Consider the following 12601-nt stretch of genomic DNA (forward strand, 5'->3'; position numbering starts at 1 on the left):
TTTTACGTGTCTTTCCATTTCAGCTTATTGTACATTGTTCAAGTGCAGAGTTGCAATAAAAAATATGATTATTCAATGACACGCGGACGGTAACAGCTCCCAGAGCGAGCTCAAAAATGTTCATTTACCAAATTATGATTATTATTTTTTTATTATTATTCTCAGCCACATTCGCTGAGCTATATAAATGATGCATTCTTAGTGCAGAGACCACAAAACATCTGAGACCCAAATGCAGACTAATCATAGCAAAGCTTTGAAATGCAAACAGACTTCTAAAACTGGACATGCAAGAGAAGCTTTATGCAACAAATAAAAACTATTATGAATAATATGTGATTAGTTGTGAAGTATACTGTAGTCAGCATATGAAGTGGAGCAGAAAAGTTTTTCAAATGTATCTGTATGCAGTTTAGTGTAGTGAAAATAAATGGTCTGCATGTATATTAGTATCTTTAGCCTCATAATAAAACAACTATATTACCACAAATTAATGAAACTAAATAAAATTAAATTGAATAAAAAAATGCATAAATATATAAAAGAATATATATATAACAAAAATAAATTAAATACATAAAAATGAAAAATAAAATATAAAAAAATTAAATTAAATTTTAAAAATAAGCTAAAATAAAACAAAAAAATGAATTAAATAAATAAATAATATATAAATATAAATATAAATCATAAAATGAAATAAAATTAAAAAATCATTAAATTAAATAATTGAATAAACAAAAAATAAAACAAAATAAAAATTGTAAATAAAACTAGAAAAACTAAAATAAATACAAAACAATTTAATTAATAAAATTGAATAAAATTAAATAAATTTAATTTAATTAAAAATAAAAATTCAAGAAATACCTTAAAACTTACTTTAAAAACAATATAACATTTGTATGTTTTAACATTAATCATTTGCATTTGTTTTGTTTTGTTTATAATTGTAAATGCATAGACCTCAACGCTAAATGCAAATTAAATAACACATTGCCATTGCATCCTGTACATTTTTAGTTTTCATTTAGTTTATGTTTATGTATCAAATAAACAAACAAACAAATAAATAATAAATATGGGTATTACATGAATACTTTAACTAAATAAACAAATAAATAAAATAAAAAAAATAAAATAAAATAAAATAAAAACACAAATAATTTAAACAAAAAAAATATAATTTATTTATTTAAGACATACGAAATAAACAAAAGAAAGAAAGAAAGAAAGAAAGTATTATTATATAAAATAAAGTGCAACAAAATGGTTTTTGTTTGTTGGTATGCATGATGATAATAGTGTTTTGCTCATAATAAAACATGTATAACAACAATAATAAAACTGTATTACACTTATAGTATATACACTATATAGTTTTATTGCTTAAAGAACTCTTCTCAGCACTGACCCTGATATAAAATCAGCATCTCTCATAATAAAAGTGCATGTGGCATTCGATCCATATAAACAAAGTTATCTTCCCAGCCTGATGTTATTTGCTTCCCAGTTCACTCCAGAGTACTTGACCAATAAAAAGCTTACGATTATTCCCTTTCAATTTGAGCCGCCTGTGGCATTTAATATTGTATTTTCCATATTTGTTTGTAATAAGCAAGCTTTATGTGGCCTGACTGACTCCCATAGGTTATATCCTCGATCTGCTTTCCCAGTATGGATTTTACAGTGGCTTAGCTGGTTTTATTCTGCTGTTATTTTGTTTTGCTGACTAGTGTGTGTGTGTGTGTGTGTGTGTGTGTGTGTGTGTGTGTGTGTATGGGGGTGTTTGTGTTCATATATGTGCTGGTGTTTTTAATATTTATTTATAAATTAAATTAAATTAAATTAAATTAAATTAAATTAAATTAAATTAAATTAAATTAAATTAAATTAAATTAAATTAAATTAAATGTGTTGCATTGATATTGTATTATTGGGTTATTTATTTATTGTTAAAATAAAAAAACATTTTATTAAAATAAATGTTCCATTGATTTTTTTATAATTGGACTATTTATCAATAATACAAAAACAATAATAAAATAAAATAAAACAAAATAAAATAAAATACAATGAAATAAAATTAAATATGGGAAAATTATTTAAACTATTTAAATAACTATTTAAATAATAATAATAATAATAATAATAATAAGTATTATTATTATTATTATTATAAAAATGATAATAATTATTATTATTTTTTTTTTTTATATAAATATAATTATAATTATAAGCATGATAATAATATTAATAATAATAATAATAATAATAATAATTATTATTTTTATTATTATTATTATTATTTTTATAATTATAAACATAAACATGATAATAATAATAATAATAATAATAATAATAATAATAATGTGCCTTTAACTGAATAGAGACCAAAAGAAACAGTATATGAGCACGAGAATGAACAATATCAAACTTTATGAACTTGCTTTCAGAGCGAGCAGTGGAGCCGTATATGCAGAAACAGCCCCTAAGAGGAGCTTTTATTGTGTATTTTAGCCAGCGGGATGTTTTTAAGGTTACCTGATCTTAGACTCGACTCAGGAGAGACGCAACAATAACAGCAGAATATTCCTGTAAAACTGACATCAGCTTTTCCTCAGCCAGGAATAAACAGCAGCTGAGTCTGAGACGCTCCCAAAGTAGAAACTGCAGCATCTGCAGGAGGACAGCAACTGAGCACAGGCCACGATCAAACTGAGTGTGTGTGCCCCCCACACACACACGCACACACACACACACACACACACACACACACACACACATACATGCACGAAACACGCAAACATGAACGCATACGCACACACATTCAAACAAGCACACACACACAAGAACGTATGCACACATGCACACACACACACAAGCTCACATGCACACACACACGCATGCAAACACGCATACTCACATGCACGCTCACACACGCACACATGCTCATAAACAGGTACGGACACTCACACGCACACACACATGCACGCATGAAATGCATGCACACAAACGCACACACATGATTGCACATGAACAACTGCACACACATGAACTCAATCACACACTTGCACGTACAACTATACACACATGCACCCACATACACACACATGCACACTTGCACACTCGCATGCGCAATCATACACATGCACGCACACACACATGCAAAATAGACCATCAGACCATCTACTATACTTGTTCTGTTACCATGGCAACTGTAGACCCACCACAACAGACCAACTACTATAGTTGTTCTGTTACCATAGCAACTGTAGAGCCACCGCAACAGACCAATTTCAATAGTTGTTATGTTACCATAGCAACTGTAGAGCCACCGCAACAGACCAATTACTATAGTTGTTGTGTTACCATAGCAACTGTAGAATCACCACAACAGACCAACTACTATAGTTGTTCTGTTACCATAGCAACTGTAGATCCACCACAACAGACCCATTACTTTAGTTGTTCTGTTACCATAGCAACTGTAGACCCACCACAACAGACCAATTACTATAGTTGTTGTGTTACCATAGCAACTCTAGAATCACCACAACAGACCAACTACTATAGTTGTTCTGTTACCATAGCAACTGTAGAGCCACCGCAACAGACCAATTACAATAGTTGTTATGTTACCATAGCAACTGTAGAGCCACCACAACAGATCAATTACTATAGTTGTTGTGTTACCATAGCAACTGTAGAGCCACCGCAACAGACCAATTACTATAGTTGTTGTGTTACCATAGCAACTATAGAATCACAACATCAAATCAATTACTATAGTTGCTGTGTTACCATAGCAACTGTAGAATCACCACAACAGATTCTTCAAATACTGTACTTTAGCAGGGTTCAGAAACACTACTGCATTTACTATAAATATGACTAAAACAAGTGAACTGACCAGCGGAAATCTGATTTAATAACATCACATGATTCACTGTGATGAGAAGGAAACTTAAATACAAATGCAAATCCAGTGAGGTGTCCACATCTAGTGTTTCACAGTGTGTGTTTAATAAATCCTGACGGTATTTTCTTGAACGCCATTAGAGTGTTCGCTCTGGCTCAAGCTATTAGTGAATCTGGCCACTTCGCCACTCATAAGCTGGAAGTTCCCGAGAAAACTTGGCAGTAGCAAGAAGTAAACCAAAGTTTGGAGCCAAATGAAGTTTTCTTCCTCTGGATAATTGGTGTGCAGCGAGTCTATGAGGCGGATGCAGGCGCTTTGCTGATAATAATGAGCCAGGAGAAGTGCTCGCTGTCAGCAGGACAGCTCTTCGCTCTTCATCAGGACCTTCAGGCCAAAGAGCAGCTCGTTCAGCTCTGATCTGACACCTGCTGCTAGAACACATTACAGCACACTCCAAAAATCTGCATCGATGTCAAAACACAACCACAACATATAGAAGGGATACAGCTGTGGCCGGAAGTTTATGACAATTATGAGAATTAGTACAACAACGCAGTTACTGTGCAACAATAATCACATTAATGTGAGGGGGTAAGTTTAGGGTTGGGTTAAGGGTAGATATTAACAAAAATACAATTAATAAATAATTTAATACAACATTCTGATTGTAAATACTGTTTTTACATTACCCTGAGGATTAGGTTTTTGGGTTGGTATGGGGCGGATGATAATAAAATACAATTCATGGTTAATTTAATAAACACAAAGGTAATTATTGGTTTAAATACAGTTTTTACATTACTTTGAGAGTTAGATTGGAGTGGGTGTCAATAAAATACAATTGATGGGTAATTTAATAAATAATATAGATAATTATTGGGATAATTGTTGTTTTGGGTTGGGTTCAGGGTTTGGGGATAGTGGTAGACACTAATAAAATACAATTAATGGATAATTAAGTACATCATTCTCATTATAATCACTGCTTTTAAATTACTGTGAGGGGGTAAGTTTAGGGTAGGGTTAGGGGTAGATGTTATTAAACACAATTAATAAGTAGATTAATACAACATTCTCATTATAAATAATATCTTTATATTGTTGTGAGGGTTATTTTGGGGTTGGATTGGGTGGGGTGTTATTAAAAATACAATTAATGGTTAATTTGATAAATACTTTAGATAATTAATGGTATACTTATTTTTATTTTTTTTTTGGGATGGATTTAGGGTTTGGGGTAGGGGAATATATTAATAAAATGCAATTAATAAGTAATTTATTACAACATTCTGATTGTAAATACTGCTTTTACATTATCCTGAGGATTATGTTTTGGGTTGGTATGGGGTGGATGTTAAAACAATACAATTAATAGATAATTTAATAAATAATATAGCTAATTATTGGTATAAATATGGTTTTACATTATTGAGAGAGTTGGGTTATGGGTTGGATTGAAGTGGGAGTCAATAAAATACAATTGATGGGTAATTTAATAAATAATATAGATAATTATTGGGATAATTGTTGTTTTGGGTCGGGTTCAGGGTTTGGGGATAGTGGTAGACACTAATAAAAAACAATTAATGGGTAATTAAGTACATCATTCTCATTATAATCACTGCTTTTAAATTACTGTGAGTAATTTTAAGTAAGTAAGTTTAGGGTAGGGTTAGGGGTAGATGTTATTAAACGCAATTAATAAGTAGATTAATAAAACATTCTCATTATAAATACTGTTTTAATATTGTTGTGAGGGTTATTTTGGGGTTGGATTGGGTGGGGTGCTAATAAAATACAATTATTACCTAATTTAATTAATAATATAGATAATTAATGGTAGACCTCTTGTTTTTTGGGTTGGATTTAGGGTTTGGGGTGGGGGAAGATATTAATAAAATGCAATTAATAAGTAATTTATTACAACATTCTGATTGTAAATACTGTTTTTACATTACCCTGAGGATTCAGTTTTTGGGTTGGTATGGGGTGGATGTTAAAACAATACAATTAATAGGTAATTTAATAAATAATATAGGAAACAATTGGTATAATTATTGTTTTGGGTTGGGTTTAGGGTTTGGGGATAGTGGTAGATGTTAATAAAATACAATTAATGGCTAATTTAATAAATAATTCTCATTATAATTACTTTTTTACATTACTGTAAGGGGTAGGTTTAGGATTGGGGTAGACGTTAATAAAATACAATTAATGGCTAATTTAATAAATAATATAAATAATTCTTGTGAACTTGTCTCATTTATAGCCACAGCTGTATCCCTTCTGGCTTTAAGCCTCACACTACACAGTCAAGCACTCCAGGTAGATGAATTGTGTGTGATGATCATTAAAAGCAATGCAGCACACAGCGAACACCAGTGTAATTCCTGATGGCTGCGGTGCATCAGAGATGACGGTTCTGAACTCGTCATAGGTTTCGGATTTCGATTGCGAATGTTTCTCGGCTTGTCATATAGTTGTGTGGGATTTAATGGTGTGTCTTTCTGGTGAAGCAGCGGCTGGCAGCAATAATGCTAACAACCGTCCCGACAAGATTTTTTTTAGCCTCCAGTTACTGAAGTAAACTTTTATATACTGCAGTAAAAGTTGCAGATGGAAGTTTAATGAAGACTGTTAAGAAGCTGGTATTTACATCAGCATAAAATACTGATAAAAAAAACACAAAACTTTTCATAATTTTAATTTAACACAGTCTTTCTTTGAAATTTTTTCCTTAAAACAAGCCAAATAATCTGCCGATTAGGTAAACAAAATAATTATATGTCGAAGCAAAAACTAGATTATTTTGCCTTCCCATTGGCAGATATATAACTTGTTTTATGAAATGAAATTTTATATACTTGCAAAACTCACTGCGTGCCGGCACCTCCATATAAAAGCACATATTTTTCCATCATGCATGTTCACAACCGAGAGTAAGAGCAGCGCGTCAAGCAGGAGCAGTGTGTGAGATGTGCCGGGATGTTTTCTGTGAGCATGTGTCAGTTTGCTTTTGCGGTGTCACGCGCGAACTTCAGAGCAGGAGTGGGGGGGTGTTAGGTCGATCGAGAACTGAAAAGCGGGGGGCGGGGGGTGGTGGTGATGGCGGTGTCACGTGCGAACCTAATAGCGGGAGTGGGGGGGTGTTAGGTCGATCGAGAACTGAAGAGCGGGGGGCGGAGGGTGGTGGAGGTGGCGGTGTCACGCGCGAACTTAAGAGCGGGAGTGGGGGGATGTTAGGTCAATCGATAACTGAAGAGCGGGGGGCGGAGGGTGGTGGGGATGGCGGTGTCACGTGCGAACCTAATAGCGGGAGTGGGGGGGGTGTTAGGTTGATCGAGAACTGAAGAGCGGGGGTGGGGGTTGGGGGGGTGTTGGTGTCACGCGCGAACTTAAGAGCGTGAGTGGGGGGGTGTTAGGTCGATCAAGAACTGAAGAGTGGGGGGTCGTGGGGTGGTGGGGGTGGCGGTGTCGCGCAAACTTAATAGCGGGAATGGGGGGGTTATGTCGCGCGAGAACTGAAGACCGGGTGCAGGGGGGGGGGGCATTGCTGCTGTTGCATGCAACATGAGGAGCGCGGGGGGGGGGGGGGTGGTTGGGTGGGCGATGTCACCCAGAGAGCGGGAGTGGGGGGGTGCTATGTCGATCGAGAACTGAAGAGTGGGGGGTCGTGGGGTGGTGGTGGTGGTGGTGTCATGCGCGAACTTAAGTGCGGGAGTGGGGGGGTGTTAGGTCGATCAAGAACTGAAGAGCGGGGGGTCGTGGGGTGGTGGGGATGGCGGTGTCACGTGCGAACTTAAGAGCGGGAATGGGGGGGTTATGTCGCGCGAGAACTGAAGACCGGGTGCAGGGGGGGGGGGGGGGGGCGTTGCTGCTGTTGCATGCAACATGAGGAGCGCGGGGGGGGGGTTTGGGTGGACGATGTCACTCAGAGAGCGGGAGTGGGGGGGTGCTATGTCGATCGAGAACTGAAGAGTGGGGGGTGTTGGGGTGGTGGGGGTGGCGGTGTCACGCGCGAACATAAGAGCGGGAATGTGGGGGTTATGTCGCGCGAGAACTGAAGACCGGGTGCAGGGGGGGGGGGGGGGGGGGGGGCGTTGCTGCTGTTGAATGCAACATGAGGAGCGCGGGGGGGGGTTGGGTGGGCGATGACACGCGCAAACTTAGGAGCGGGAGTGGGGGGGTGTTATGCCGAGTGAAAACTGAAAAGCGGGGGGTCAGGGGGTGGTGGGGGTCGCGGTGTCACACGCGAACATAAGAGCGGGAATGGGAGGGTTATGTCGCGCGAGAACTGAAGACCGGGTGCAGGGGGGGGGGGGGGCGTTGCTGCCGTTGCATGCAACATGAGGAGCGCGGGGGGGGGGGGGGGGGGGGATGGTTTGGGCTGGCAATGTCATGCGCGAACTTAGGAGCGGAAGTGGGGGGGTGTTATGTTGAGCGAGAACTGAAGAGCGGGGGGTCGGGGGGTGATGGGGGTGGTGGTGTCACGCACGAACTTAAGAGCGGTAGTGGGGGGGGGTTATGTTGCGCGAGACTTGAAGACCGAGGGTGGGAGTGGGGGTGATGGAGGGGGGGGTGGTTGTCGCTGGGACACTTCAGGTCATTTTTGAAGGGCACTTTCTATCCAAGACTGAAAAGGGCACGTGCACTGCAGAGGTTGAGCCCTATGTGTGCACGTGCCTGAACTCAGGGGTGGCCAACCCTGTTCCTGGAGAGCCACCTTCCTGCAGATTTCAGTTGCAACCCATATCAAACACACCTGAACCAGTTAATTAGGACATGAACACCACGTGATAATTACAGGCAGGTGTGTTTGATATAGGTTGCAACTGAAATCTGCAGGAAGGTGGCTCTCCAGGAACAGGGTTGGCCACCCCTGCAATGTATCACCGGTGATTTATACTGGGACACTTGCCCCAGTAAATGGGGTTCTAGCAATGCCCCTGGTCCAAACACATGCACGTTAAGTGATTGAAAGCTAAATTGGTCGTAGTGTATGAGTGTGTGTTTGTCTGAATGAGAGTGTATGGGTGATTCCCAGAACAGGGCTGCAGCTGAAAGGGCATCCGTTGTGTAAAGCATATACTGTAATTATTGGTGGTTCATTCCGCTGTGGTGACCGCTGATAAACAGAAACTGAGCTGAAGGTAAATGAATGAATGACTGTTTTAATGCATCATTCCCAGAGCTTCCCCCAGTGTTTGAGTGTTTTGCAGCAACGTCTGAATGGCGCAGCTTCACGCTTCAGTGGCGTGTGTTTCTTGATGAGCTGTGTAACTCACACACACACACTTCCCCCAGAGACTGCTTACCATGACCAATGCTTTCCCCTGCTGCTTACTTTATTCAAATAGCATGCTAATTCAGGGCGCTGCTATCATTTAGCTAAACTAGCCGCTCTGGCTTTGAAGTCTGCATATGCTCACGAACACAACAAACAACGCTGCACTTTGAAGTTCACAGTTTCTCAATCAACCTGCAGAGTCTAAATCGACAGTGTGTGTGTGTGTGTGTGTGTGTGTGTGTGTATGTGTGTGTGTGTTCCAGTGACGCGCCACTGCTCTGCTTTGATAGCGTTCAGACCTTGTCAAAGCTGACAAACCACTTCTACACTTTCATACTGTCATCACACACACATGCAAACACACACACACACACACACACACACACACACACACACACACACACCTTCAAAAACCTCTCAAATAAAGCAGATCAATTTAATTTCAATCCTCAAATCGATTCTGCATGAAGAAACAAGCTCATCTTCATCACACACTCGGGTTAATATTTAGGTTTCCCTCATCAGTGTGCAGTATTTCAGCGGTGTTCACTCAGTAGGCAACACTCAACTCGCACTACAGTAAAGGGGGATTTTATAATGCTAATAGCTGGAGTGTGTCAGTGTATGCCAGTAGTTTTTGTTTGTAGGTAGGTAGCGTGCGAGGTGTTGTGAGCATCAGTGTGTGTGTGTGTTTTCCTGACCTCTCTCTGGGCATCTGGTGGTTGGGGTTATGGTGGCAGCGGACGCTCAGACCGAACAGTTTTCGTGCCGTTCTCTGGATCTTCAGCCTCTGGGCCTCCAGCGAGCTCTGCAGGAGCCGATAGCGGTTCTGGAGATCCCAGTCGCTGCCCCACAGCAGATGCACACTGCTCACTGGGAGGAAGTGTGTCGCCGGCAGACGCTTCAGGAATGACTTGAACTCATCTAGGAGAGAAACACACACACACACACACACACACACACACACACACACGTAAGAAACTAGAGATTTTTGACATGTGCAAATGGAAACTAATTGATCACTTGCTGAACTGTGTAGTATCTTTGATATACTATGGTTTGTTAGTTAAGTTAAATTGGTTAGTTATTTGGTTAAATTAAGTAAAGTAAAGTTGAGTTAATTTGTTATTTTTTGTTATTTGGCTAAGTTAAGTTAAAGTTAAATTAAGTTCAGTTCTGTTAAATTAAGTTAATTGGTTATTTTGCTAAGTTAAGTTAAATTAAGTTAGGTTAAATTGAGTTAATCAGTTATTTGACTAAGTTAAGTTAATTAGGCAATTTGCTAAGGTAAGATAAGTTATTTAGTTTTTTCGCTAAATTAGGTTAAGTTAGTTAAGTTAAGTTAGTTTTTTGGCTAAGTTAAGTTAATCAGTTATTTGGCTAAGTTAGATTAAGATAACTATTTTTTTTTGCTAAGTTAAGTTAACTAGTTATTTGGCTAAGTTAAGTAAGTTTAGTTAGTTATTTGGCCAAGTTAAGTTAAATTTAATTAAGTTAAGTTAATCTGGTATTTTGTTAATTAAGTTAAGTTAATCAGTTATTTGGCTAAGTTAAGTTAATTAGTTATTAGGCTAAGTTAAGTAAAGTTAATTGGTTATTGGGCTAAGTTAAGTTAAATGAATTAGTTATTTGGCTAAGTTAAGTAAGTCTAATTAGTTGTTTGGCCAAGTTAAGTTAATCAGGTATTTGGCTAAGTTAGGTTAAGTTAATTAGTTATTGGGCTAAGTTAAGTCAAGTTAATTATTTATTTGGATAAGTTAAGTTAAAATTAAGTTAGGTTAAGTCAAATTAAGTTAATTTGTTATTTGGCTAAGTTAAGTCAGGTTACTTAGTTATTTGGCTAAGTTAGGTTATGTTCAGTTAGGTGAAGTTAAGTTAATTAGTTATTTGGTTAAGTTAATTAGTTATTTGGCTAAGTAAAGTAAGTTTAGTTAGTTATTTGGTCAAGTTAAGTTAAATTAAATTAAGTTAAGTTAATCTGGTATTTTGCTAAATTAAGTTAAGTTAATTAGTTATTTGGCTAAGTAAAGTAAGTTTAGTTAGTTATTTGGCCAAGTTAAGTTAAATTAAATTAAGTTAAGTTAATCTGGTATTTTGCTAAATTAAGTTAAGTTAATCAGTTATTTGGCTAAGTTAAGTAAGTTTAGTTAGGTATTTGGCCAAGTTAAGTTAAATTAAATTAAGTTAAGTTAATCTGGTATTTTGCTAAATTAAGTTAAGTTAATCAGTTATTTGGCTAAGTTCAGTAAGTTTAGTTAGGTATTTGGCCAAGTTAAGTTAAATTAAATTAAGTTAAGTTAATCTGGTATTTTGCTAAATTAAGTTAAGTTAATCAGTTATTTGGCTAAGTTAAGTAAGTTTAGTTAGGTATTTGGCCAAGTTAAGTTAAATTAAATTAAGTTAAGTTAATCTGGTATTTTGCTAAATTAAGTTAAGTTAATCAGTTATTTGGCAAAGTTAAGTAAGTTAAGTTAGTTAGTTATTAGGCTAAGTTAGGTTAAGTAAATTGGTTATTGGGCTAAGTTAAGTTAAATGAATGAGTTATTTGGCTAAGTTAAGTAAGTCTAATTAGTTGTTTGGCCAAGTTAAGTTAATCAGGTATTTGGCTAAGTTAGGTTAAGTTAATTAGTTATTTGTCTAAGTTAAATTAATTAGTTTTTTGGCTAAGTTAAGTAGGTTAAGTTAATTAGTTAATGGGCCAAGGTAAGTTAAATTAATTAGTTATCTGGCTAAATTAAATTGAGTTAAGTCAAGTTAATTATTTATTTGGATAAGTTAAGTTAAAATTAAGTTAGGTTAAGTGAAATTAAGTTAATTTGTTATTTGGCTAAGTTAAGTTAGGTTACTTAGTTATTTGGCTAAGTTAGGTTATGTTCAGTTAGGTGAAGTTAAGTTAATTATTTATTTGGTTAAGTTAAGTTAATTAGTTATTAGGCTAAGTTAAGTTAAATAGTTATTTGGCTAAGTAAGGTTAAGTTAAGTTAAGTTAAGTTAAGTTAAGTTAAGTTAAGTTAAGTTAAGTTAAGTTAAGTTAAGTTAAGTTAAAGCTGACAACTGATGATTAACAGTAAAAATGACAAATCGTCTCTCTACCCAACAGAGAAAAGCAGCAACAATCAGGAATGCATGATTATATGCTGTCAAGGCTTTGCAATTGAAAATAAAAAAGTGCTTATAATGGAAGTTAATGGGGCAAAAACAGACACCAACGTAACCGAACGAGAGTCAATTTGAACAGTACACAAGGGTTAAATTAGATGTAATTTAAATAAAAGCATAATTTTGATTCACTGAAGCATGTGCTAAACAAACTAACATTAAAAAAATGTGATTCTGGTTGTCAATGTATAATTCTCCCCCTGTTCAGTATCTCGGTGTGTGTGAATGTTGGA

General features: G+C 36.6%; 1 protein-coding gene and 1 long non-coding RNA gene across 4 annotated transcripts in view; one reads left to right on the forward strand and one right to left on the reverse strand.

Annotated features, from left to right (window-relative positions):
• brinp1 (BMP/retinoic acid inducible neural specific 1) overlaps positions 1-12601 on the reverse strand; it is a 221099-nt gene that overhangs the window by 8971 nt on the left and 199527 nt on the right. For all 3 annotated transcript variants that reach the window (XR_015489894.1, XM_087251056.1, NM_001328411.1), the window contains 1 exon segment: positions 9911-10133. Coding sequence is in view for 2 of the 3 variants with exons in the window: in XM_087251056.1 (XP_087107182.1) it covers positions 9911-10133 (223 nt within the window). In the remaining variant the exon portion in view is untranslated.
• Positions 10203-11880, forward strand: LOC147844559 (uncharacterized). Its single transcript, XR_015492203.1, has 4 exons — positions 10203-11099; positions 11209-11562; positions 11646-11807; positions 11865-11880. It is a non-coding gene; the product is annotated as an uncharacterized LOC147844559 (long non-coding RNA).

Source organism: Danio rerio, chromosome 5, assembly GCF_052040795.2.
Source record: "Danio rerio strain M-AB ecotype USA chromosome 5, GRCz13ab, whole genome shotgun sequence".
Classification (NCBI taxonomy): domain Eukaryota; kingdom Metazoa; phylum Chordata; class Actinopteri; order Cypriniformes; family Danionidae; genus Danio; species Danio rerio.